The sequence below is a fragment of the Hemicordylus capensis genome, chromosome 1 (assembly GCF_027244095.1).
Source record: "Hemicordylus capensis ecotype Gifberg chromosome 1, rHemCap1.1.pri, whole genome shotgun sequence".
NCBI classification, from domain to species: Eukaryota; Metazoa; Chordata; class Lepidosauria; order Squamata; family Cordylidae; genus Hemicordylus; species Hemicordylus capensis.
The window spans coordinates 14,940,847-14,966,294 of record NC_069657.1 but is presented as its reverse complement, the minus strand read 5'-3'; the positions used below and the strand labels follow the sequence as shown (position 1 = coordinate 14,966,294).

At 45.8% G+C, this 25,448-nt stretch overlaps 1 protein-coding gene across 8 annotated transcripts in view; it reads right to left on the bottom strand.

Moving 5' to 3' along the window:
- Positions 1 to 25,448, bottom strand: part of SYNE2 (spectrin repeat containing nuclear envelope protein 2) — a 368,664-nt gene that overhangs the window by 38,033 nt on the left and 305,183 nt on the right. For all 8 annotated transcript variants that reach the window (XM_053287390.1, XM_053287373.1, XM_053287409.1 and 5 more), the window contains 2 exons: positions 18,599 to 18,757; positions 15,925 to 16,094 (listed from right to left, as the gene is read on the bottom strand). In XM_053287390.1, the coding sequence (XP_053143365.1) occupies positions 15,925 to 16,094; positions 18,599 to 18,757 (329 nt within the window). The remainder of the gene's footprint in view (positions 1 to 15,924; positions 16,095 to 18,598; positions 18,758 to 25,448) is intronic.

Sequence of the window (25,448 nt, the reverse complement as noted above, 5' to 3'; positions counted from 1 at the left end):
GAGAGAGAAGTGACTGGCCCAGAGTCACCCAGCTAGTCTCATGGCTGAATGGGGATTTGGACTCGGGTCTCCCGGTCCTAATCCAGCACTCTAACCACTACACCACGCTGGCTGTATTTCTGAGAAAATGAGAATATTGCCTTGTCGGCCATCCAATCCTTGGCAAAGATTCCTAATGCTAAATTATAGACGTATGATAAACTATGTACATTCACACATCCAAATGCATGTGTGCGCTATGAAAGGGGTTCCCAACCTTGGGTTCTCTAGATGTTGTTGGATGACAACTCCCATCATCCACTTCAGCCATTGTGGCTGGGGATGATGGGAGTTGTATTCCAACTTCCAAGGACTCAACGTTGGGAACCCCCATGCTATGCAAATTCTAGTAGAGCACTCGTGTTTTCTTGTTGCAGCAGAAGCAACAAAGAGGCCCAGTTCAGATGATCATCTAAACCATGGTTTAGAATACTGTGAACACATAGTGGCCAGACGCATGCTCACACACTCACCTGCTCCTCTCCTCCTCCTTTGCATGCTGGGGGAAGGAGTGGAAAACTTCCACTTGTGAATAAAGCAGGGTTGTTTTTTTATTACATTCAAACTCACTATATCAAAAGGTTTATAGGGTTGTAAAACTGCATGGTGTGGAGAGAGCAGATAGAGAGCATTTTTTCTCCCTCTCACAACACTAGAACCAGGAGCCAACCCAAGCAACTGATTGCCAGGGAATTTAGGAGCGACAAAAGAAAGCACTTCTTCCACACAGCACATAATTAATCTGCGGAATACTCTGCCACAGGATATGGTAATAGCCACCAGCTTGGGTGGACTTATGTGGGGCTTAGACAAAATCATGAAGGACAGGTCTATCCGTGGCTACTAGTCTTGATGGCTACAGGCTACCTCCAGGCTCAGAGCCAGTATGCTTCTGAATGCCAGTTGCATGGGAGCAACAGCAGGAGAGAGGGCAAGACTATTTCTCCTGTTCATGGACTTCCCAGAGACATCTGGTGGGCCAATGTGGGACAGGATGCTGGACTAGATAGTCCTTGGGACTGATCCAGCAGGGCACTTATGTTCTTAAAAGGTTTCAATCTCCTTCCTTCCTGTGTGAAGAATGAGAGGAAGGAAGAGAGCATTCCAGCCAGAGGCTTGCCACAGCTCATCCATTATAATCTCAAACACAGTTTAGTTGATGATGATAATAATAATTTTATTTGTTATCCGCCCCATAACAAATTGTTCTCTGGGCGGCTCACAACAGAGGATTAATACGTACAATAAAGACACATAACATGTTAAATCATGAGAGACAAAAAAAGGTGAAAACAAAATACAAAATACAATAAAAAGCATCATTAAAAGCTCGTTTTAAAATTAGTTAAAATCAGATCAAATCTGAAAAGCTGAATTTAAAAACCCTAATTTAAAAGGCCTGGGTGAACAAAAAGGTCTTTACCTGGCGTCTAAGAGAACAAAGTGATGAACCCAGGCGAACAGTCTGAATCAAGCTAGAGTTGTTTTACTGTGGTATAAGCTTCCATAGGCTATAGCCTAGTGCATCAGGTGGAGAAGGCACTTGCCCACAAAAGCTCATGCCACAACAAGCCATTTTTTCCCTTGGGTTCACGTTCTAAGCTTCTTTCATGCAACAATTTTGATGCAAACTTTTTGACAGTCTGGAGGGATAGGTGCCGAAGTGTACCACTCTCCCAAACATTTGGTTTTGTGCTCAACACAGGCCTTGACAAATTTGCCTTGGATCTAGGAGCCAGCCCCAAAATGTGGGAGCCAGACAAGGGGCACTTGACAAATTTACTGGACTTCATGATGGACACTGTGGAGAGGGAACATAAATGGGCTTCTCCATATCCCCTTATAAGGAATACACTTAGAGCAGAAACAGGGCTACCTTTGAATGAAGCTATTCCCATGATCAGTAGAAAGTGGGCCAAGGGAGTCTAGCCCACTTTCTACTGATAAAAGGAACCACTGGGCTCGCGGGCTTGCCCGGTGGTTCCAAGGTGGCTGGCCCACCTAATTCCCCCTCCCCTTAAACGAGGTTAATGAAGCGAGTGCTCCGTTAACCTCGTTTTTTTGCTTGTGTGCTGCCGTAGCGTGCGGCCAGCCTCCCAGCCTCGGAGGTCTCTCCAGAATGCCCCCCCCGTGCGCTTGCGTGGGGCATCCTGGAACTTCCAGGGGCCAAGTGGCCCCTGATCCCCGCAGCCCACACTGGCACCGTGATGGAGCTGGCAGTTGTGTGGGTGGCCGATTTGGCCGCCCTGGGTGTGGAGGCTGCTCGTGTGCGGGCTAAGCCCGCTCTCCCTGCACAGACCCTCCTGGCGCTTCGCACGTGTCATGTGAAGTACTTCAACGTCTTAGTCTAGGCAGCACAGCTAAATTACTAGGTACTGTGGCATGATTCCCTGGCGCCCAGGATTTGTCAAGCCTGGCTTACCGGTTCAGTATTAAAGCAACCCCTGCATGACTCAACAGGAGGAGGGTCTGGGGAAGACTGCTGGTCTTGTGGTAGTGAGCATGAGCAGAGCATGCTGAGCAGAGTCTGCCCTGGTCTGCATTTGGATGAGAGACTACACGCAACTGCTTGTAGAATGTTCCCCTTAGGGGATGAGGCCATAGCTCAGTGGAAGAGCATCTGCACACCTGCATACAGAAAGTCCCAGGTTCCCTCTCTGGCATCTTCAGATAGGGCTGGGAGAGATGCTTGCCTGAAAGTTTGGAGAGGTGCTGCCAGCCAGTGAGCTAGATGGACCAATGGCTTGACTCGGTATAAGGCAGCTTCCTATGTTCCTATGTCTTGAATTGCTATAACAGAGTTGCATAGGGCTGTCCCTGGTGCAATAGGAGCTTCTGAACCCTGCTCTCACACATGCAAGAGAGCACCCTCAGCTCTGCAGACATATTTGGGGAGGCATAAAGAAAGCAGGGCAGGCAATATTCTACCCAATTGCTGAGTAAATGTATACCAACTTCCAATGCTCTGACCAATTAGTACAGGTACAGTGGGATGACTGATAAATGCTTGGGCACTTATGCTTAAATTTCATTAAGATCAAAAGGATGTAAAAAGCATTGAATATAGTTCTGTTCAGTTTACTGCGTTAGCTAGAGGTCATTACAAATGAATTAAAATTTATAGAAGGAACCACAGACAGAATATAATCCAATACACCTGTTAGATCTGTTTAGAACTGGCATGTATCTTGTATAAAGCCATCAGAAAGTTAGCAACTCTGTTCATTATCCTAGGATCCTTACTGAATTAAAAAATCAGTTTTCTGGAGAAATGACCAGTTGGTATAGACTTTTAGCAAATCAGCTATGTATTTCTCTCTTACAGTCTGTGTCAGAGAGCAACCGAGTAGATAATGGCGATATTATGTAATTTTTAACTTGAACATATTAGATTATTTGTGTTCAGGTTTACATCATTTTGTATTTACTTACAATGTGGGTCCCAACTACATTTCTTGTTATGGCACTGCTGTTCCCTCTAGAGAGCAGATAATTAAGTTTTGAATAATCATCTTGCAGGTCTTATTGGAAGTGAAATGACAGTAGAACGTTAAAGAAGAGTGGACTGGGCCTTTTTGCATTTTTTTAAAAAAACATAACAGCTATCCGTGCCTTTAGCAGCATAATCCATCTTATTTATTTATTATTTCTTTGTGTAAACCGCCCTGAGCCATTTTTGGAAGGGTGGTATAGAAACAATAAATAATAATAAAATAATAAATAAAAATAAATATTTGTGTCTACTTCAATGGGATGATAATTTTTAAAATGTGTGTGTGTGTGTGTGTGTATGTATCTCCCCCCGCCAGTGCAGACATCATTCTAATGAAGCAGCTGATATACTATTAGATATGATAAACACGCTGTGAAATTAAAGCCACTGTTAATTGTCACTGCCGACTAGAATTGCATCGGTCATCTTGAAAAGAAACAGCCAGCCATTTAGACCTGCATGCCTTCTGGAGCTGATATATAAAAGGTTAAGAAGAGGCCAATCATTAGATAGGATCAGACGGAAACCTTGTCTCTGGGCCTGACGTCTGATACATTTTCAGTGGCAGGCGGCTTAACACGATTCTGCAGCAACTGCACAGAGTTATGCACAGCTCTGTCATTTGTATGGACAGATCCTACTCTGAATATTAACCGTAAAATTTAACATACAGAAGAGGCTGGGCACTGCCAAAAGAACCAGAAGCACCACACTTTCCATTCATTTGCCTGCAGCACAGCAGCCATGAATCGCTCCTGACAGTGGTGCGGAGGCAAATGATTAATTTTAAGAAGGGGGGAAGCTCGCGCATGCAATTTATCTCCCATCTAAATGGCCTGCAATCCCAATTCTCCCTCAGCCTGTCAAAGACAAATCTGCACCCACTGTGTGCACACACACACACACACACACACACACACACACACACAGAGGCTGGGCCCATCCCCCATGACTGCTGCAGTTGCTGCTAAACACATACAGAGGCTCCTGCCGCGGAAGAAGACGTTCTATTCTTACCAGATCGTTGATGACCAAGAAGGCACTTACTGTTTATAGGGGGAAACCATTCCTCAGTTTATCAGTCCAAAGCTGCAGGGATAGCATCCGAGAGAGCTGAGCACTCGGGGAAGAGGAAACCCCTCCTTCCTCCACGGATGCCCTATTTAATATCCCTGCCTTAGCATCTCCCATAGAAAGCAGAAATAAATGTGTGTTGTTGTTTTTAAAAAAGCAACACACCACAGACCTTTCCCTTTCTCCTCCTTCTCTAAGCCCCTAGGCAGGGAGCCCGAGTGCGTGAACACACACACACACACACACACACACACACACGCTGCTGAAAGACCTGACCCATCCCCCATCACAATGCACGCCAAATAACACTGCTAAAGAGTGGAAGCCACCTTCCCCCTTTCCTCGGCTTTTCTTTGTGTGTGTGTGTGTGTGTATGGACCTGTCAAAATCACACTCTCCTGCCTTTTGAAGGCTTGAAATCCAGCAAAAGCAAAATGTGGGCACATCGGAATCAGTCTGCAATGGTTGTGAGGGATAACTTGAGAGGTTGGCTGGGTGGTGGTGAAGTTTTTCTGAAGGTTTCCAAGCAAAAACCAACCAACCTATTTGGTAAAATAAATAAAATAAACAGAATCCCAGGTAAATAAAAACTGAGAGGAAGGTCATGAGAGGAATCATCTCGCAAAGTAGTCTGCCCAAGGCATGGAAGACTGCGGGAACAGATCAATATTTTGCTGTCAATTCTGCATACATTTGCTGAATAAACCCTTCCTTCCTTCCTTCCTTCCTTAACCCTCCAAAAAGTGTTTTCCAGGGCTTCTTACAAGGAGGTTTATTTTAAAAAAAATTTTAAAAATAAAAATATTCCTTTGTTCTGCACAAAATATAATCGGTATATATTTGGCAGCCTGATGAACAGATGCCAAGCAGCTGACAGAGACTTTTGATTCAGACAGACTTGCAAATAAGTTGCAAGGCTACAAAAGCCCGTGGGATACAGCGAGGTCTTTCACACGACCTTATGGCTGCTGCTGGGAAGGCAGGAACCCGCCTGCCTTCCCCGGTAGACGCTCAGCGACCGCCCTCCACTCCGCCGTGCTGTGTGCCCACACGAGGGGCGGTGTGGCAACGGCAGGAGCTGAGAGCGGGAGGACTTCCTGCCCCTCCCGCACCCCAGGGTGGCCCGTGCTACGAGCATGGGGGCTACTCAGAGCACTCGCTGCGCTTGGTGGGGCTGCTCCTTTCCCCGGCTCACTGCCAGAAATATCGGGGGATGTGGGGGGAGCCTTTTAACCCAGAGGAGATCATCCAGATGATCACCTGCTAAGTGGTGAGGTGAAATTAACTGCAGGTTTGCTTAACCTTGGCTAAACACCGGGTTAGAAAGTGGGGTTAGGCGCAGGGGCAGTGCCGATCCTGGCGCTTCACACGCACAGCCTTGCCCGGGCTGGGCTAGTCTGCACATGTGAACAGTCTCAGTGGCTAGAGTGCTGGGCTTTGACCAAGGAAATCTGGATTCAAATCCTAACTCAAATCCTAATCCTAACTCAGCTACAAAGTTCAATGATCTTGTGCTAATTGTAATCTTTGAACATACTGGACAGGGTGGCTGTGAGGATAAAAGAAGGACATGCACACTTCATATGTTCTCGGAAGGAAGGGCAGAATAAAACATGTAATACGATTAAAACTCAGTTACCCCTGCCAACTGAGCAAAGAGGCACCTTTTTAAAGTAGTGATTCTCTTTATTTAGCAGGGGGAAAGCAACTGGCCGTATCCGTCCCTAGCACAGCATCTCTCCAGTGGCTGTGGCTGGTGTCTATCCTATGTTTCTTTTTTAGACTGTGAACTCTTTGAGGACAGGGAGTCGTGTGTGTGTGTGTGTGTGTGTGTGTGTGTGTGTGTGTGTGTGAGAGAGAGAGAGAATGAACTGCTTTGGGAACTTCTGTTATACAGTAATCCCTCGACCTACGAACTACTCGACTTACGTTGTTTTCAAGTTACGAGCAACAAAAAAGACCGGAAGTAGTTGCCGGTTTAGATTCAGCTTACTCGACCTACGAATGTTTAGATGCGGCTTCCTCGAATTACGAATGTTTTCAGACTTCCGTGGTGCGCTCCTCGACTTAGGAAAATTTTGACCTCCAAACGTGCGTTCGGAATGGATTATTTACGTAAGTCGAGGGACCACTGTATAAATAACAGAATATAAATATAGTGGTATATAAATATTTGTCGTATTCGTAAGGAAATCTGGCTACCCAAACAGTTCCATCTTAGCTACGTGGAGTTCATCAACTGTCTGAAAGGGCAGAAAAAGAATAACACTGCTTTCAATTTAGAGGGGGCAGAGACCCTTATGGTAACCCTGAGGCACAGTTACACTTTAAATTCTCTTTCACTTTAGAAAAAAAATCTTCTCTTTGGTTTCCATGAGGCAATTTTTAGGGTTAAACAAGACAAGGCGAAATGTGCAGTTGCTGTCCAAAATGCATTAAGCACTTCCCTTCCATAATGTGTAGTGCAATTGAGCCCCACCCTGACACAACTATGTTCTAACTGCCATAAGAACAGCCCTGCTGGATCAGGCCCAAGACCCATCTAGTCCAGCAGCCTGTTTCGCACAGTGGCCCAACAGATGCTGCTGGAAGCCACAGACAGGAGTTGAGGGCGTGCCCTCTCACCTGCCATTACTCCCCTGCAACTGGTACTCAGAGGCACCCTGCCCTTGAGGCTGGAGGTGGCCCACAGCCCTCCGACTAGTAGCCATTGATAGACCTCTCCTCCATGAAGTCATCCAAACCCCTCCTAAAGCCATTCAGGTTGCTGGCTGTCACCACATCCTGTGGCAGAGAGTTCCACAAGTGGATCATGCGTTGTGTGAAAAAGTACCTCCGTTTGTTTGTCCTAGACTTCCTGGCAATCAATTTCATGGAGTGACCCCTGGTTCTAGTGTTGTGTGAGAGGGACAAGAATCTCTCTCTCTCCACTTTCTCCACACCATGCATGACCTTATAGACCTCTATCATGTCTCCCCGCAGTCATCTTTTTTCTAAACTAAAAAGCCCCAGGTGTTGTAGTCTTGCCTCATAAGAAAGGTGCTCTAGGCCCCTGATCATCTTGGTTGTCCTCTTCTGTACCTTCTCCAGTTCAACAATGTCCTTTTTAAGATGTGGTGACCAGAATTGTACGCAGTACTCCAAGTGTGGTCGCACCATAGTTTTGTATAAGGGCATTATAATATTAGCCATTTTATTTTCAATCCCCTTTCTAATGATCCCTAGCATGGAATTGGCCTTTTTAACAGCTGCCGCACATTGAGTCGACACTTTCAACGAGCTGTTCACCACAACCCCAAGATTCCTCTCCTGGTCCATCACCGACAGCTCGGATCCCATCAGCATATACTTGAAGTTGAGGTTTTTCGTCCCAACGTGCATCACTTTACACTTGCTAACACTGAACCGCATTTGCCATTTTGTCGCCCACTCCCCCAGTTTGGAGAGATCCTTTTGGAGCTGCTCACAATCCGTTTGGGATTTCACTACCCGGAAGAGTTTGGGATCATCTGCAAATTTGGCCACATCACTGCTTACCCCTGCTTCTAGATCATTTATGAATAAATTAAAAGGCACCGGTCCCAGTACAGATCCCTGGGGGACCCCACTTCTTACTTCCCCTCCATTGTGAAAACTCTCCATTGATACCTACCCTCTGTTTCCTGTCTTTCAACCAGTTAGCAGTCCACACATGTACTTGTCCCCTTATCCCATGACCGCTAAGTTTTCTCAGGAGTCTTTGATGAGGAACTTTGTCAAAAGCTTTTTGGAAGTCCAGGTAGACTATGTCAACTGGATCACCTCGATCCACACACTCGTTGACACTCTCAAAGAACTCCAAAAGGTTGGTGAGGCAAGATTTACCTTTGCGGAAGCCATGCTGGCTCACTCCCAGCAGGGCCTGTTCTAGGTGCTTTACAATTTTATCCTTGAGGATGCTTTCCATCAATTTGCCTGGAACGGATGTTAGGCTAACTGGCCTGTAATTTCCCGGATCGCCCCTGGATCCCTTTTTGAAAATTGGTGTTACATTTGCTACTCTCTAGTCCTCTGGTACAGAGCCCGATTTCAGGGATAAGTTAAATATTTTATCAAGGATGTTGGCAATTTCACATTTGAGTTCTTTGAGGACTCTTGGATGGATGCCATCCGGCCCTGGTGATTTGTTAGCTTTCAGATTTTCCAGACAGTTTAGAACATCATCCCTTGTCACTTCTATCTGACTCAGCTCTCTAGCCTCCATCCCTAAAAAGCCTGGTTCAGGAGCAGGTATATGCTCAGTATCCTCTGCCGTGAAGACAGATGCAAAGAACTCATTCAGCTTCTCTGCAACCTCCATATCCTCCTTAATAATCCCTTTCACTCCCTCATTGTCTAATGGTCCAACTGCCGCTATGCTCTGTTCGCTATGCTCTCGGGCCTTCACCTCATATGTAGAGTAGCCTTCCAACTGTCACACAGGATGTGAGTCAAAGGAAAGGAATGTGGGGCCTCTCCCAGCCCTAGCTGACTCCACCCCCACCAGCAGCCACTAAGTAAACACTGGAGTTAGGTAAGAACTCCTAGCCCTGTGATATCTTAACCCTAACAAGTAACACACACAGAAATAGAGAGACTAAGACCTACCCCTGAAAGAGAAACAGCCCCTGCAAAACTCCCCTCTTCCTGTTAGTTTGTTTGAAGGGGAAAAGGCTAGATGTTTAGAAAGGCTTGCTCACCTTCTCAGCTGTGTCTGCTCTTCCCAGAGTAGCCTTTCAACTCCCCAGAGTAGCCTTCCAACTGTCACACAGGATGTGAGTCAAAGGAAAGGAATGTGGGGCCTCTCCCAGCCCTAGCTGACTCCACCCCCACCAGCAGCCACTAAATAAACACTGCCTTTAGGTAACCCTAAGAACTCCTAGCCCTGTGATATCTTAACCCTAACAAGTAACACACACAGAGATAGAGAGACTAAGACCTACCCTTGAAAGAGAAACAGCCCCTGAAAAACTCCCCTCTTCCTGTTAGTTTGTTTGAAGGGGAAAAGGCTAGATGTTTAGAAAGGCTTGCTCACTTTCTCAGCTGTGTCTGCTTTTCCCAGAGTAGCCTTCCAACTTCCCAGAGTAGCCTTCCAACAGTGGCAGACTATGAGGCTCTTCTCATGATCGGTGAGAAGCGCCATGAGGGAGTTTGCGAGGAAGTGCTCCTTGTCTCCCTGCAGACGAGAAATCAGTCTGCTCCGGGTGGCCGCAGTGGCTGCCCACACGACTGCCAGCTCCGTCATGGAGCCGGCGGGGGCTGAGGAGTTCGGGGGCCGCATGGCCCCGGGAAGCTCCCGGAAGCTCCCCGGAAGCTCCCGGCATGCTGGAGAGACCCCCAAGCCGGGAAGCTGCTTCAGGACAAGAAATCACAGAACATAGTGATGTTAGGACTTGGGTAACTTCTACCACATGTTATAGTATGGTAGGGATCTGGTCATGGGGAGGAGAGCCAGATGTCTGGGTTCCACTTTGAGTGGCAACTGTAGGCCCATTCACACATAATGTTCAACACTTGTACAACGAGTGTACACAGCTACAATCATTCAAATGTTATGCCGAATGCAGGTACAGCATAGGCTTCCTGTTTGTACCATGCATTTGAAGGGCCTGTATTTAAGTTCCCTTTAAAAATAGACACAAGTACCGTTATTCACACAAAAACATGTACGAGTATACAGGCATCTGTACATTCACAGTGCATGATGTCTGAACTGGGCTTGTGTGTCTAGCATCAAGTTTGGCCCTTACTTGCCATGGACAACTAGGTGAGTTGTTATTTATACACCCAAGTTAATGCGCTTTCTAATGAAATTAGAGTTTCCTATGCCTGAAAACATACCTGTTTAGCCAGGCTTTTAGTTTATAGTTTTAAAGCTTTGGGTTTTAGAGTTTGTATTTGTATTTTAAATTGTTTTAATCGCATTACTTGTTTTAATTGTTGTTTTTAGGTTGTGAACTGCCCAGGGATATTTTGTATGGGGCGGTATAGAAATGTACTAAATAATAACAACAACATGCCAAAGTGTAAACCCTCTCACACAAAGGGCCACCTGTTCAATCAAATACCAGCTGTGTTGGCACAGATTTTGTCTGGGGTGTTATTGCTCAGGTGCAGGTGGGCAACTAAGGCCTAAACTAGACGCAGAAGTTTTACAACTGGAATGCCCAGCCCCCATTTTACTGATTGACTGATTTTTATAAAACTAATTTACACAGGATTGTTTACCAAAAAAAACAGAGCATAAAAACAAGAAATCCAAAAACAAAGGAAAAAAATTATAGGCAAACAACAGCTGCAACAGGATATAAGCCATCAGGGTATAAAATAATATTTATACCCAACAGGGTATAAAACCAACCAAACAGTATTAATTACACCTAAAAGCCAGTCCCCCCAAAAGAGTAAGATTTTATTTATTTATGACATTTTATATCCCACCCTTCCTTCAAGGATCACAGGGTATATGGTTCTTCCTCCCCACTTTTTATCGTTACAACAAGCCTGTGAGGTAGGTTAAGCTCAGAGAGAATGACTGGCCCAAGGTTACCCAATGAGCTTCAGCATGAAGATAGTATTACATTTACACTGGGGCAAAGAGACTGTTCTGTATCTGTTTTCACCTAGCAAATGTTGGAGGGCATGCCCTTGGATAGATTTGGTGACTGAAAGCACACATTGTTTATTCTGTGGGGTTATATAAGGGATATCTATATTGCCAAACTAGATCAGGATTTGATAACAAATGTGCCTTTAATTGCTAGGATAGAGTTAGCATCTAAAGGGAAAACAAGCAACCTGTTAATTCACAACTGGATTAAGAAAAATATGGAATACATTTTTGTTATCAAAATGTACTCATTATTAGCTATAGGGAAGGAAGAAAACAAAGGAAACTTCCCAAGAAAATGTATCTTTATTTTTGAACTTTTGGAATACGAGACGGGGTCAGAATATGAGGCCATTCTCATGACCAAAGTGGGGAGGGCTGGAGGGGAAGGCAGGATCTTAGCTGCTTTACCTAGGTGATCGGAGCCTCCCTTGGACGCCGCCACTCATGTACCTGCATGACTGGCGTGGTCAGGGGCGGGGCCACCATGGTGAGAACGGGTTCAAAGAACCCACTTGCTCCACTAACCTCGTTTAAGGGGAGGGTTATTTGGGGAGGTTTGCTGCCGAGAGCCTTGCGGTTCCCATTGCAGGGCATGACCTCCCCAAAGCGGGCTGGGCTCCTTTAGCCCGCTTTTGGGAGGTCGTGAGAATAGCCTCAATATCTGAATAGGGCTTCGGAAGGACCCTACTCTGGGATGAAAAGAAGCTTACAATCTACATTTCAACACTGGGGATGCACTGGGAAGATGGGAGGAGCCATAGCTTAGCAGTGATGTAGCTGCAAATTCAGACGTGCAGTAGGCCCTCTCCCATGGCCATGCCTACCCCAAGAGCCAGAGAAGCCAAGAAGTACCGGCGCTCCGTGCCTGAGGGTCCCGCCTCCACTATATCGCTGTAGCTTAGTGACAGAATACATGCTTTGCAGGCAGAAGGCTCCAGGTTCGATCTCTGACAGCATCTCCAGGTAGGGCTGGGAGAGACTCCTGCCTGAAACCTTGGAGAGCTGCTGCCAGTCAGTGTAGACAGCACTGAGCTGGATGGGCCAAGGGTCTGACTTGGAAGAAGGCAGCTTTCTATGTTCCTCTAGCCAAAGCGGGGACAATGCACGGAGCGGTTGGAAGAGAAAGCAGCCATGGATGCATGTGAGCAAAGGCAGTACACACACACACACAACACACACACACACAGGCTTGGCTCTTGCTTTCCTGATTTGGCACTAAAGAACCTGCCTATGTCACAAAGACGCCTCTGAAGGTGCATCTTTCAGAAATGAATGCAACTCCTGCTTTGGATTCCCTTGAATCCAGCAGGCCATCTTTTTCGGAGAGCCATCACGACCAGCCCCTCCCGAAAGAATCCCAAACCTTGCTATGTGTGAAACAGCCTTTCTGAAGCTTCACAGAAAATTCATTTGCATGTCTCACAATTAAAACAGAACAGATGTCCGCATGTTGTTGTCTTTTGCGGCTTCCCCCCAGATATGCTGAGTTCCCAGAGCCCTCCCTGGTAGAGGCGTACTCTCTTCCAGCTGCTGATATGCACAAAGCCCCCTGTGAACGGCACAAGCCAAGCATGCAGAGGCACAATGGAAGCAGGAAGAGGCCCTGCACAACCGGTGCCATATGGCAAAGCTGAGTTTGTCTCCACGAACGATCAGAAGCATGTCAAGGACTAAATGGAGAGCTCACCTAATTTGCCCATCTGTCTCAGACTGTTTATTGGTTTAAGGTAAAGCAGGCTGTTTACTGCAAAGCTCTGCTTTGACCAACTTGCCTTTCAGGCTGGTTTTGCCACTACTAAAATGCTTCCTAGATGCGTCTTTTATACTTATTGTCTTGCCTGTGGCTACAAAAACCAAAATTCAGCTCTGGAGAAAAACATTCAAACGATCGGTGCAGAAACAGGACAGATCAGTTGGCATTAACTTAAATTCTTTTAATAATACATTATATTCCAGTAAATTTGACAAGTATGTGTATTCAAGTGTGACTTCTGAAACTCCAGGGCCCTCCTTCGGGGGCAGTTTTCAAACAGAGGCTGGGTGGCTGTCAGGGATGAAGCCGTTTCCTACACTGAGCGGGTGGTGGGTGGACTAGATAGAAGACCTCCAAGGTCTCTTCCTACTCTGACATTCTCTGATTCTTTATTTGGTGCATGTCCAAATGTCAGATGCACACTAAATGCCCAACGAAATGTGACAGTATGTTTGAAAAGTGAGGATGGCTTTGGAACGCCCTCCCTGAAGAGCTTCACCATGCTCCCTCCCTCTAAAAAACGATTAAAAAGACATCTTTTAAAAGATGCTTTTTATTGGCACAGCGGGGAAGCAGCTTGCCTAGGGAGCAAGAAGCTGTTAGTTTGAATCCCCGCCGGTGTGCTTCTCAGACTGTGCCTAGTAAATATATATTTGTAGTCACCTATATTGGGCAGCAGCGATATAGGAAGGTGCTGGAGGCAGATGCTCACTTCAGTGACAATGGCAAAGTTATCATCTCATACTGCATGGGAGAAAAGCAATGGTAAACAACTCCTGTATTCTACCAAGAAAACCACATGGCTCTGTGGTTGCCAGGAGTCGACACTGAGTTGACGGCACAATCTTTCCTTTCCTTTTTTAAATGTTTCATCCACTGTTTATATCTGGTAGGTTCTTTAGGTTTTATAGCTCCCAGTTTTTAGCTTTTTAAATAACTTTTAATCTGAAACTTCTAAATAATGTAATTTTAATTGTGGTTTTAGCCTGGCCTTTTAACTTGTTTAACTTAATTTGGTTAGTCTTATTTTACATTGTATCTATTTTATTAATGTTGTGAGCTGCTGTGAGCAGTAGTGTATTGGAGGGGTGGGGTATAAATATCTTCTTTATATTTATTTCTCTAAGACATACCTGTGGCTAATTCCATGCATGGCAGCTCTCGCAAGAGTTTGGAGAGCTGCTGGATAGCCACAGGGCCAGAGAAAGAATATGGTGGCAGTGGTGGTGGCCAGCAGGCCGAAGAAAACGGCGGCCGGCGGCCGTAACCTGCAGTTGGCTGGCCAGAAAGCAGGGCGGGCAGCCAGAAAGCAGGGCAGGTGGTGCAAAAGAAGGAGATGGGGGCACGGGGCGGGCGGGGAACAAGAAGGAGGCTGCAGGCGGGGGGAGAAGGACATGGATGGGGGGAGAAGATGGGTGGGGCAGGCAGGCAAAAAAGCGGCAGTGGGGTGAGAAGGCGGCGGTGGCAAACTAGAGGCGCAGATGCTCTGCGCCAAATCAGCTAGTTTTAAATAAAGGAAGGAAGGAAGGCAGGGATCCACAGTTCTGCACCCCACCTTTGCTGTGCCACAGTCTCGGCCTTCCTTTCCAACTTCCAAGTGGAGAAGGGTTGGAGATGATCCCCATGCAGTGCCGGCATGGGAACATTCACACCTTCCTATCCAGTTCCAGGCTGCAGAGGAAGGCTAAGGCTGGCTGCTTTGTGATGTGCAGGGGTAGTGCTCTGAGAGTGCCATACCACTCGCTGCAAAAATCTGCCCGGCCTTCCCCTCCATCATTAAGTTTGGAGCTGGTGGGGATCTTCTTTGCAGTTGGGCTAGGCTTCTAAAGCCTTGCATAGCCCAGCACAACAGTGAGGACAATTCCCCACTCCCCTCTTCTGAGAGAGGGAGGGGATTGTCCCTGACCTCACGGGAAGGTGCAGTGTGAGGTCAGGGACTCAAGGCTCAGCCTTGTGCATATTTACATGGGAGAACGCACTACTGAACCCAGTGGGGCTTGCTTCCAGGTGAAAATGCACACGATTGCTCTGAAGAGGAGGGGTAGAGCTCTTGGCTACTAATGCCAGCCCAAATCTGTGGAACTCTGGGGGAAATACAGATCTATTTTCACAGTTTCTCTGGGGTTGCCAGCATTCACATGTGCACATCACCACATTTGGGACATTTTTTGTAATAAATAGGAGGCAAATAATACTGGCTGACATGACACACAGCATATTGCAGGCGGTTCTGTAGTGCCCATGCGGCTGCAGGCTTCAAGCGGCACCAGTGCTGTTGCACAAGAGTGCTCTTGTCCTTATATGTAAAACTGCACAATTGCAATCACCAGTCCTATGACCTTTTGAAACAAGGTCCTTAGTGTTGTGCAAGTATGACTGCACAATTTCCTGCATTTGCACAAGAGCACTATTGCGCACAGTGTTGGTGTCATTTTAGATGTCCGTAGAAGCACAGGTGATGCAGAACCACCCACGGTGTGCCACGTGGCATGTCAGCCACTATTTTACTAAGTGTTCAAAGTGTTTTATAAACACCACTTCAGTAACCATTACAGCAAACTTGTGAGTAGTATTATCCCCAGGTTATAGACAGGGGAAAGAGGTAATGGCTTAGCTAAAACTATCCAATTTTAATTACATATTCTGCGCTTTCCCAGAGAACACAGAGCAGAAACCGCTAAGTTTAGGAAAGCTTCCCCTTCAGTTCCACATGATTTAGGCAGTCTAAGCATTTGTACGCGACATGTATTTGCAAACATATCTCCATTGCATCCACACTTTATATTTTAGGTAAACCCCTAAAAAAAAAATCATGCATGGTAGCCCTAAGAGCTTCACTTAAGTTGCCTTTTTTGTATAATTATTTCTCTTTTGAAGATCATCATGAGGTCCTGCTTCCATACCAATACCAAATAACCAAGCCCAGCTTCTTACCGTCCTCCAATGACATCAAAGAGGTGCTGCCAGCGATCATTAATTTTGTTGAGTTTCTCGTCAATTTCAGCCACTCTGCTCTTGCTGCTGGCCTTGATTAGCTGGTCACCCATTTGCTTCAGATGAACTAGTTTGTTTTCGCTGAATAGGTTGATTTCCTCCATGCAATCCTAAGGAAAAATATGGATTATTGATGTATTATTACTACATAGGTACATAAGAAACTGCCTTATATTGAGTCGGACAACTGGTCCATCAAATTCAGCACTGTCTATTCTGACTAGCAGAGGTTCTCCTGTGTTTCAGAGAGAGGTCTTTCCCCCCATCTGGAAATGCCAAGATTGAACATGGATACTGTCTCACAGATCTATGACCACCAACTTAAATTTTACTAGTATTACTAATACAGGTTTCATCATCATCATCATCATCATCATCATCATCATCATCATCATCATCCAGTATTATTATTATACAGTAATAAATATTACTAATACAGGAAATACTTTTGTATGGAATTACGCTATCGGATCTTTGCCAATACTGTACTAAGAATGTTTTTTCTTCCTAGGAATGGCTATTTTCTTCCCAAGAAGAGAATGTTACGATTCATAGGACATTAAGGCAAGCTTCTACAGGAGGAGTAATAAGTGCTCAGAAGGAGAACTGGTGGATCATACCCCATTTGAGGGGACGACGACACTTTATTGCCATTGGCTGACATAACAGTGTTAGAAAGCTATATCCATGGCTACATCCATAAATAACAGGAGGCTACATCCATGGAAGAAACGTGTTGCCAAGCAAGGAAACATGTATGGAGGGGGAATTGGGTAGCAATTTCTGCTGCATAGCTCTCAAGGACATATTTCTGAAATCAAGGAAGTACATTCGGGAGAGATCAGCAAAAATTGCTACCCCCTCCCCTTTCATGTATGTTTGCTTGCTTGGCAACGTATTGGGCTGAGCTGCACTGCAGAGTCTTCTGTGGATGCAGTTACTGTTAGTCACATTTTTTAAAAAATCATATTTATATACCACCTGATATGTGTATCTCTAGGCAGTGTGCACAATCTAAAACACAACAAATATAAAACAGAGTAAAAACAAAATCATTTCACGGAATAAGAACAGTTAAAAACCATTTCCCAGGGGGGAAACCACAGAGTTTAGTTTCAATTAAAAGCCTGTTTTGTATTTCTAAGATTGCTTGGAATGTCAACGGCTGTTGTGCAACTCCGTGTTCCAGATCAAGCTCAATCTTAATGAGGTTAAGTGGCCCCTGTGCCGTCTCATCCACCCCTCCCTTGTAGGACTGTTTAAAATTGCAGGTTATACTAAAACAGATATTGGGGTATTGTGAACCCCTTGTATTGCACAGGAAATGGAAAGTACGAAGTACTTATGGTGCTGGGGTCAAAAAGACCCCACAAAATATTGCAATAATCAAATCACTCTTTCCGTCTGTAGATGCTCAGACCAGAAGCTGTTCTTTCCATTTCTTGTGGGAAAGAAGCATAGAGGCTAAATGCACAATTTCTTTTTTGTGCTGGTAGAGCCCATAACAGTAGGGTGACATTTACCCAGTGCTTTCTTTGTTATTATACTCCGTTCCTAAAGAGTTGACTAATAAGTGTAGTGTATGCCGGCTGCCTTAGATCTTGATCTCGTCTGCTTTTGCATGTGCACCTGCCTCTGGCCCCTCCTCAGAGCCTTGATTGCTGCCTTGGAATCCAACCTCTGCCTGCTTTGGACTCTGCAACTGCTGCTGACCCTCTTGGATTGACAGCCAGCTGCCCAAAGGTTCCAAAACTGGGCTCCCTGAAGCCCAAATCTTCCCAGGGCCTGACAGTGCAGAGGCCATGATAGCAGCGATTTACAACCTTAATTATGGGGAAGGTACATAAGAACACAAGAACAGCCCTGCTGGATCAGGCTCAAGCCCCATCTAGTCCAGCATCCTGTTTCACACAGTGGCCCACCAGATGCCACTGGGAGTCACAGGCAGGAGTTGAGGGTATGCCCTCCCTCCTGCTGTTACTCCCTGCAACTGGTACACAGAGGCATCCTGCCTTTGAGGCTGGAGGTGGCCTTTAGCCCTCAGACTAGTAACCTCCATGAAGTTATCCAAGCCTTCTTAAAGCCATCCAGGTTGTTGACTGCCACCACATCTCATGGCAGAGAATTCCACAAGTTGATTATGCATTGTGTGAAAAAGTACTTCCATTTGTTGGTCCTAGATTTCCTGGCAATCAATTTCATGGGATGACCCCTGATTCTAGTGTTATGTGAGAGGGAGAAGAATTTCTCTCTATCTACTTTCTCCACACCATGCATGATTTTATAGACCTCTATCATGTCTTCCCGCAGTTGTCTTTTTTCTAAACTAAAAAGCCCCAGGTGTTGAAGTCTTGCCTCAAAAGGAAGGTGCTCTGATCATCTTGGTTGCCCTCTTCTGCCCTTTTCCCAGTTCTACATTGTCAAAGGTCAAAGGCTAACGTTAAATTATTTTAAGTTGACCCCTTTTGTGGATCATGCTCTTGAAGGTTTAATGTTGCAAACCCATCCATGCACTTAAAAGTACTTGCAGGACCATGGCCCAAGTGATGAGAAAAATGTTTTGCAAAAGTCCATACACAAGCAACGAGAACAGAGTTAGCAAAAGTCTGCTCACCTTCTGCAGCTTGTCTATCATATCTTCAATGCTGACATCCGCCGACTGTAGCACTTTGCTTTCCATCTGCACGAGCCAAGCACAGAGCTCTTTATTCTTTTCATTGAACACAATCCATGCGTTGAGCCGGTCCTCTATCTCCTGCTTGCGCAGAGAAACCTATGGAAGAGGATAGACATGGCAACTGGAATGTCTGTGGACTGTGGATAAAAATTTGATTGGAGATACATGACAGCTGCCTTTGTGTATCTCAGGAGGCAGCAAAGTTTGCTGATATGTAATTCAGGGCAGGCATGACTAGAGAGACACATCTGTTTTCTTCCAACCAGGGATCTTGGCAATAGGCTTCACTACAAAAGGGATGGGGCTATAGTTCGGAGGTAGAGCATCTGGTTTGCATTGCACAAGGCCCCAGGTTCAGTACCCAGGGGGCTGCGAGAGACCCCTGCCTGAAGCCTTGGGAGGACTGCTGCCAGTCAGTGTAGACAATACTAAGCTAGATGGTATAAGCCCTGACTCAGTAGGAGGCAGCTTCCTATATTCTTCTCAGGGGTGTAGGGCGGTTGGCAGCAGCCCTGGGACAAACTGGCAAATTAGTCCAGTGTTACCGAGCAAATGACCAGCCTGTGCAGCTGAAATGAAAGCCGAGGAGGGAGAGAGAGAGAAGAACATAAGAACAGTCCTGCTGGATCAGGCATAAGGTCCATCTAGTCCAGCATCCTGTTTCACACAGTGGCCCACCAGATGCCACTGGGGAGCCCACAGGCAAGAGGTATGTGCATGCCCTCTCTCCTCTCTCTCCTGTTGTTGCTCCCCTGCAACTGGGATTGAGAGGCATCGTGCCTCTGAGGCTGGAGATGGCCCCCAGACTAGTAGCCATTGATAGACCTGTCCACCATGAATTTGTCTAAACCCCTTTTAAAGCCATCCAAGAGGCAGCCAGGAGAGGGCAAGGAGAGTGAAAGTGAGAGGCAGCTGGATCTCATTTGCTGCTCCCCTCCCAGCCTCGGCTGCCACTGGGGATGAGTGATGCCAACCTTCCGTAAAATGGGAAAGCTCCAAATCATACAGGCAAAGTAATCACATCTCAGAATGACAAAGCTGGCAAATCACTGGAATTAATTCCCCACAATTGCCAAAATGGTGGAAAGTGGAGTTTTGGGGAGTACAAAATGTTAAGACTTCTCTTAAAAGTATTATCTTTTATCTCTAAGGGAGTGGGGGGAGAGGACAGATCATGGAAGCGCCCACCCTCAAAGGTACAGTGCTTCCCTATACGAATAGGACGAACGTTTATATTCCACTTTTCAACAAAAGTTCCCAAAGCAGCTTACATAGATATAAATAAAATAGCTCCCTGTCCCCAAAGGGCTCACAATCTTTCTTCTTCTTCTTTTTTTTTTACAAGTAGACACCAGCAACAGCCACTGGAGGATGGAATGGGCCAGTTGCTCTCCCCCTGCTAAATAAAGAGAATCACCACTTTTAAAAGGTGCCTTGTTGCTCAATTAAGGGGACAACTATCCCTATGCAGGCAAACGTCAGGTGAGTGACAGGTCGGGAAGTGGGACTTCCAACCTGTTTGTGCCACTGTGCATGGTTACAGCGAAACATCTGTGTAGGGCAATGAGGTCGTACCATTCTGCATTTCTCTACCTTTGCCAGTCAATGATATGGTGTGAGGGTTGGGAAATGCGCAACACTGATGACATAAGAACATGAGATAAGCTGCAATAAACATTACAGGGCAAAGACCCATACATGCCCGTCACTTTTAGTATTGGCAAAGCATTCTGGGTAACATGTATTCTCATTCTAATGGACACCACATTGAATGGAAGTGTTTACATGCTTCTCTCTCCTCCCATTCTGTGATGGTGATTTCAGCCCTGCCTGTGCTAAATCCCTGACCTCCTCATACCTCCCCCTGAATACATCTGCTCTGTTTGTTTTCCTACTTCTTCCAGCATGAGCATCTGGCTGGTTAATTCTGTAGTGCTCTATGGACAGCTGTCCTGTCCTGCTTTTCAGTGCTTAAAGGGGGGGTGGGGCTTTTTTCAACAATTGTTTTTGGACAATGTGCCTCTCTTCAACAGCTTGGGTTTATTTCTCAGACAGTAAGTGGGATGTGCTAATTGCCTAATATTGCAATTAAAACATATCTATCTATCTATCTATCTATCTATCTATCTATCTATCTATCTATCTATCAAATTTGTACACAGCCCCAAACTTTCGTCTCTGGGTGTTTAACAATAGCATAAAACAAGTTAAAAACATATACAAATAGCTTAAAATAATTTAACAATTTAAAAATAAACCAGAGATTAAAACCTAAATTTTTTTAGGAAGCGGAGGGTTCAATATTTTCCATTTCATTGTCAGCTTAGTTTGAAACAACCCCCCACCCCCAGCAAGGTTTTGTTTGATGGCATCTTTATTTTCAGAGCAGCAGACCAATCACACTATAGGTTTGATGTCTGAGAGGAAGATCTGGTTTCCAGTCTCTGCCACTGACTGATTTATCTGACTCTGAGCAATCATTCGCTCTCAGATCAGAGACCCCAGTCTGTACAATGGGGAGTATGGTGGCCTACCTCACAAGTTTGCTGTGAAGGCAAAATATAATAAAGAAAGGCCGGGTTCACACAATTGTTTGAATCTAGGTTTAATGTGGATTAACAATGTTAGCATAATTGTTAATGAACCTACACCAAGGTGGTTTATGGCCTGAGATTCCAACCTTGGAGTGGGTTCACACAACCGCATTTATGTCAGCAACCCATATTAAACCCAGATTGTGTGAACCGGGTCAAAGATCAGAAAACACTTTACAAATTAAGGCTGAAATCCTAAGCACACGTTCCTGGGAATTAGATCCACAGAGCACAACAAGTCTGAAATGGAATGGGCTCAGAGAAAGGCTACAAAGATGGTGAGGGGTCTGGAAACCAAGACTGAGCAGGGGTGGGACCAGAAGACCTTCAAGGACCCTTCCAACTCTACAGAAGACCTTCAAGGACCCTTCCAACTCTACAGTTCTATGATTATTTCTCGCAAGAACACATGCACAAGATTGCACGCAAAAGTGTTGTGATGCCTGGTAAATAGTAGCAATCAGCCAAGGCTAGAGTAACCATGGGTCAGATTTCATGGTGTGCAATACAGCAGAGTGGAGAACATGAAGGACCACCATCCATGCAAGACTCAAACCACAAAAATACTTTAGAATATAGCTATGTAAATGAGCTTCTTGGCTACCCAAGTTTCAAACATCCTTTTATTTTCATCCTTTTAAAAATGTTGTGGAAAAGAGAGCAGAACAAGTAAGAGACACTTGTCTTGTACACTCCAGATACATTCTTATAGTTCTTTTGAATCTCAGTGGGAAGAAAGCAAAAACCAACCACTGGCTTTGGTTCAGCTTCATGAGCAAGAACTGTGCACGACTGGTGAACCTAGATGGGGATGTCTGTCCCTATCTGCCTCAAAGGACATTTACAGACAGTTCAGTGGTGCCCACTATGAGACTGTGATTGTGAGCAACACAATACAGCCTGTGATATTTATTTAGCTAGCATATTTGTACACCGCCCCAAACTCGCATCTCTGGGCAGCTTACAATACAATAACCAATTAAAACACGAATTAAAACATTAGAACAATTAAAAACAATAAATGGATTCTACCAATCTAGTTAAAAGCTTGGATGAATAAATGCATCCCAAGAGTCCTTTTGAAAGCTCTCAGAGATGGGAAGGCTTTTATTTCTACAGGGAGTGCATTCCAAAGCAGATTAGATGCACATCTTTCTGGATTGGGACACCTGCATTTAAAGCAAAAGACCTGACTGAATCAGCCCCAACCGGCACCAAAACACAAACAACCCCTCCTACTGAAAATTCAGCTGCCTTGCATATTAATTAGGTCAGGCCATGAAGCTGTTTGTGGGCTCAGATTCTATGGCATGCAATACAGTAAAGTGGGACTTGAGCTCTGTCAGAACTGTACAATGGTGAACTTGAAATCTGGCTCTCAAGGATCAGAGGGTCAAGGACTTATTTCTTGCCGTTTCAGCCCAGTCCTTTGGTAAGCTGATGTGGCACCGTAGCTAAAAGGCAGGGATACAAATCAGAAGGTCTCTAATTTGAATATTTTCTCTGCTGTGAACTCATTAGGTTCATAATGAGCCAGCGTAGTGGTTAGAGTGTTGGACTAGGACCAGGAAGACCCGAGTTCAAATCCCCATTAAACCATGAAACCCACTGGGTGACTCTGGGCCAGTCATGCAGCTCTCAGCCTAACCTACCTCACAGGGCTGTTGCTGAGGATAAAAATAACCACGTACACTGCTCTGAGCTCCTTGGAGGAAGAGCAGGATATAAGTGTAAAAATAAAAAAATAAAAAATAAAAATAATGGGGATGGGGCCACAGCTCAGTGATGGAGCTTCTGCTTAGCATGCAGGAAGTCCCAGGTCCAATCCTTGGCATCTCCAGGTAGGGCTGAGGGGGGGGAAATCCTGCATGAAGCCCTGGAGAGTTGCTGCTGGTTATAGCAGACAATACTGGGCCAGAGGGACCAATGATCTGACTCAGCAGACAGCAGCTTCCTGCATTCAGGTCAGGGTTTCTTAACCTTGGGCCCCCAGACGTTGTTGGACTACAACTCCCATCATCCTCAGCCACAACAGCCATGTCTGGGAATGATGGGAGTTGTAGTCCAACAACATTTGGGGGCCCAAGGTTAAGAAACCCTGCCTGAGGTGGTTTTAACCACTCTTCTAAGCCTCAGCATTCCTTTTCCATGCCATACGTACCTGCCTCACAGAGCTGTTTTATAGGTTATAGTCACAAACACACACACACTTTCAATATTAGGAAGTGCTATATAAATGCAAAGTGTGGTTATTGCTTGCACTGAGCCCTAGATGCAGTGGCCGTCAGCCAGACTAATGCCGCACGCGTGCAACAAATAAAGCTGCACCTGCAGAAGAAGATCGTGTTGTGGAGTGGTTGCTCAAAGTGGCTCCATCTCCCGTGCTCTTGGCCTGCTTGTGCAAGTGATGTAGAAGGAAAGTGGTCAGCTTTGCATGATTTCCTGCCACATACTGCAGCCGGACTGCGGAGGAGTCTCACAGCAGGGAGTGTGCCACAGCCTGCACAAACGCACCCTGTTGCACTGGTGCAACACTAATCTGGATCGCAAGCTCCTGACTTGGCAGAAATGAGAGTAAGAACCAGCACAGTGTAGTGGTTAGAGTGCTGGGCTGGGACGCAGGAGACCCAAGCTCAAATCCCCATGCAGCTGCAAAACTTACTGGGTATTTCTGGGATAGTCATTTATCTCTTAGCCTAGCCTACCGCACAGGGTTGTTGTGAGGATAAACATAACCATACACACTATTCCGGGCTCCTTGGAAGGAAAGTGGGACAGAAATGTAAATATATATCAGGTTGCACAACAGTCCTCACCACAGTTTGGCACAATATTTCGAGAGACTGCGTGGTGCAGTGGTTAGAGTGCTGGATTAGGACCAGGTAGACCTGAGTTCAAATCCCCATTCAGTCATGAAACCCACTGGCTGACTCTGGGCCAGTCATTTATCCCTCAGCCAAACCTACCTCAGAGGGTTCCTGTAGGGATACATATAACCACCTAATGGTGCAGCAGGGAAGTAACTTGCCTAGGGAGCAAGAGGCTGCTGGTTTGAATCCCCGCTGGTATGTTTCCCAGGCTATGGGAAACACCTATATCGGGCAGCAGTGATATAGGAAGGTGCTGAAAGGCATCATCTCATAGTGTGTGGGAGATGGCAATGGTAAACCCCTCCTGTATTCTACCAAAGACAATCACAGGGCTCTGTGGGTGCCAGGAGTCGACACTGACTCAACAGCACAACACTGCTCTGGGCTCCTTGGAGGAAGAAGGGGGTAGAAATGCATGCATGCATGTATAAAATAAATAAATAAATAAGCACATAAATAAATAAAACTAGCTAGCACAACATCCTTGCTCACCAGAGCAACAAGTCTGTGCAGCGTTAGACTGGATGCCAGCCAGTATCTTCCTACAGAAAGACAACAGCACCTAGTATCCCCAGCACAGCATCCCTCCAGTGGCTGTTGCTGGTGTCTGTCTTAGAGTCCTTTTTTAAAAATTGTGAGCCCTTTGGGGACAAGGGGCAGTTTTATCTTTTTATAGCTATGCAACCCACTTTGGGAACTTTCGTTGAAACGCGGTATATAAAGATCCGCCATATCTGTGTTCTTTTCCATCTAGTCATCACCCCAAGCTATACAGTATAAGCATAACAAGCAAGGCAGCTGGAAATGGGAGTGAATGGAGTCATGTTCCACCTGGATGTGAAAGAACAGGCTGCAACGGTCTTCTGGTGAGGGAAATATTTACCACAGATCCCGTGAGGACGTGAACAGCCCGCAAAGCCCTGCACGTGTCTACTCAGAAGTCGCACTGCGTTCAGAGGGATTTGCTCCCAGAAGTGCGCCTAGGATCGCACCCTGAAGTGCAATACCTTCAATACCCCCCAAGGCATGGCGACCCTCACAACAGAAGGCTAATCTAATCTCTCTCTGCTATTCAAAGAAATTTAGCTGCCTCTGAAAAGGCAGAGACAGAGGCTGCTGCCAGCTGAGAACGACGACGGAGACAAAAACACCAGAACCTTGAAATAACACTGTGGTCCCTCCCCGCAGCCTTCACTCCAGGCCATTCCTCTGGGCTTAACTTTTCCAGAGTCTGCATAGAATGATGTTTACACTTTGAACAAAGGCGCCCAAGACTGCCCTTCTAACCTATAGACTTCAAGAAAAGCTTTCAGAAGAGCACTT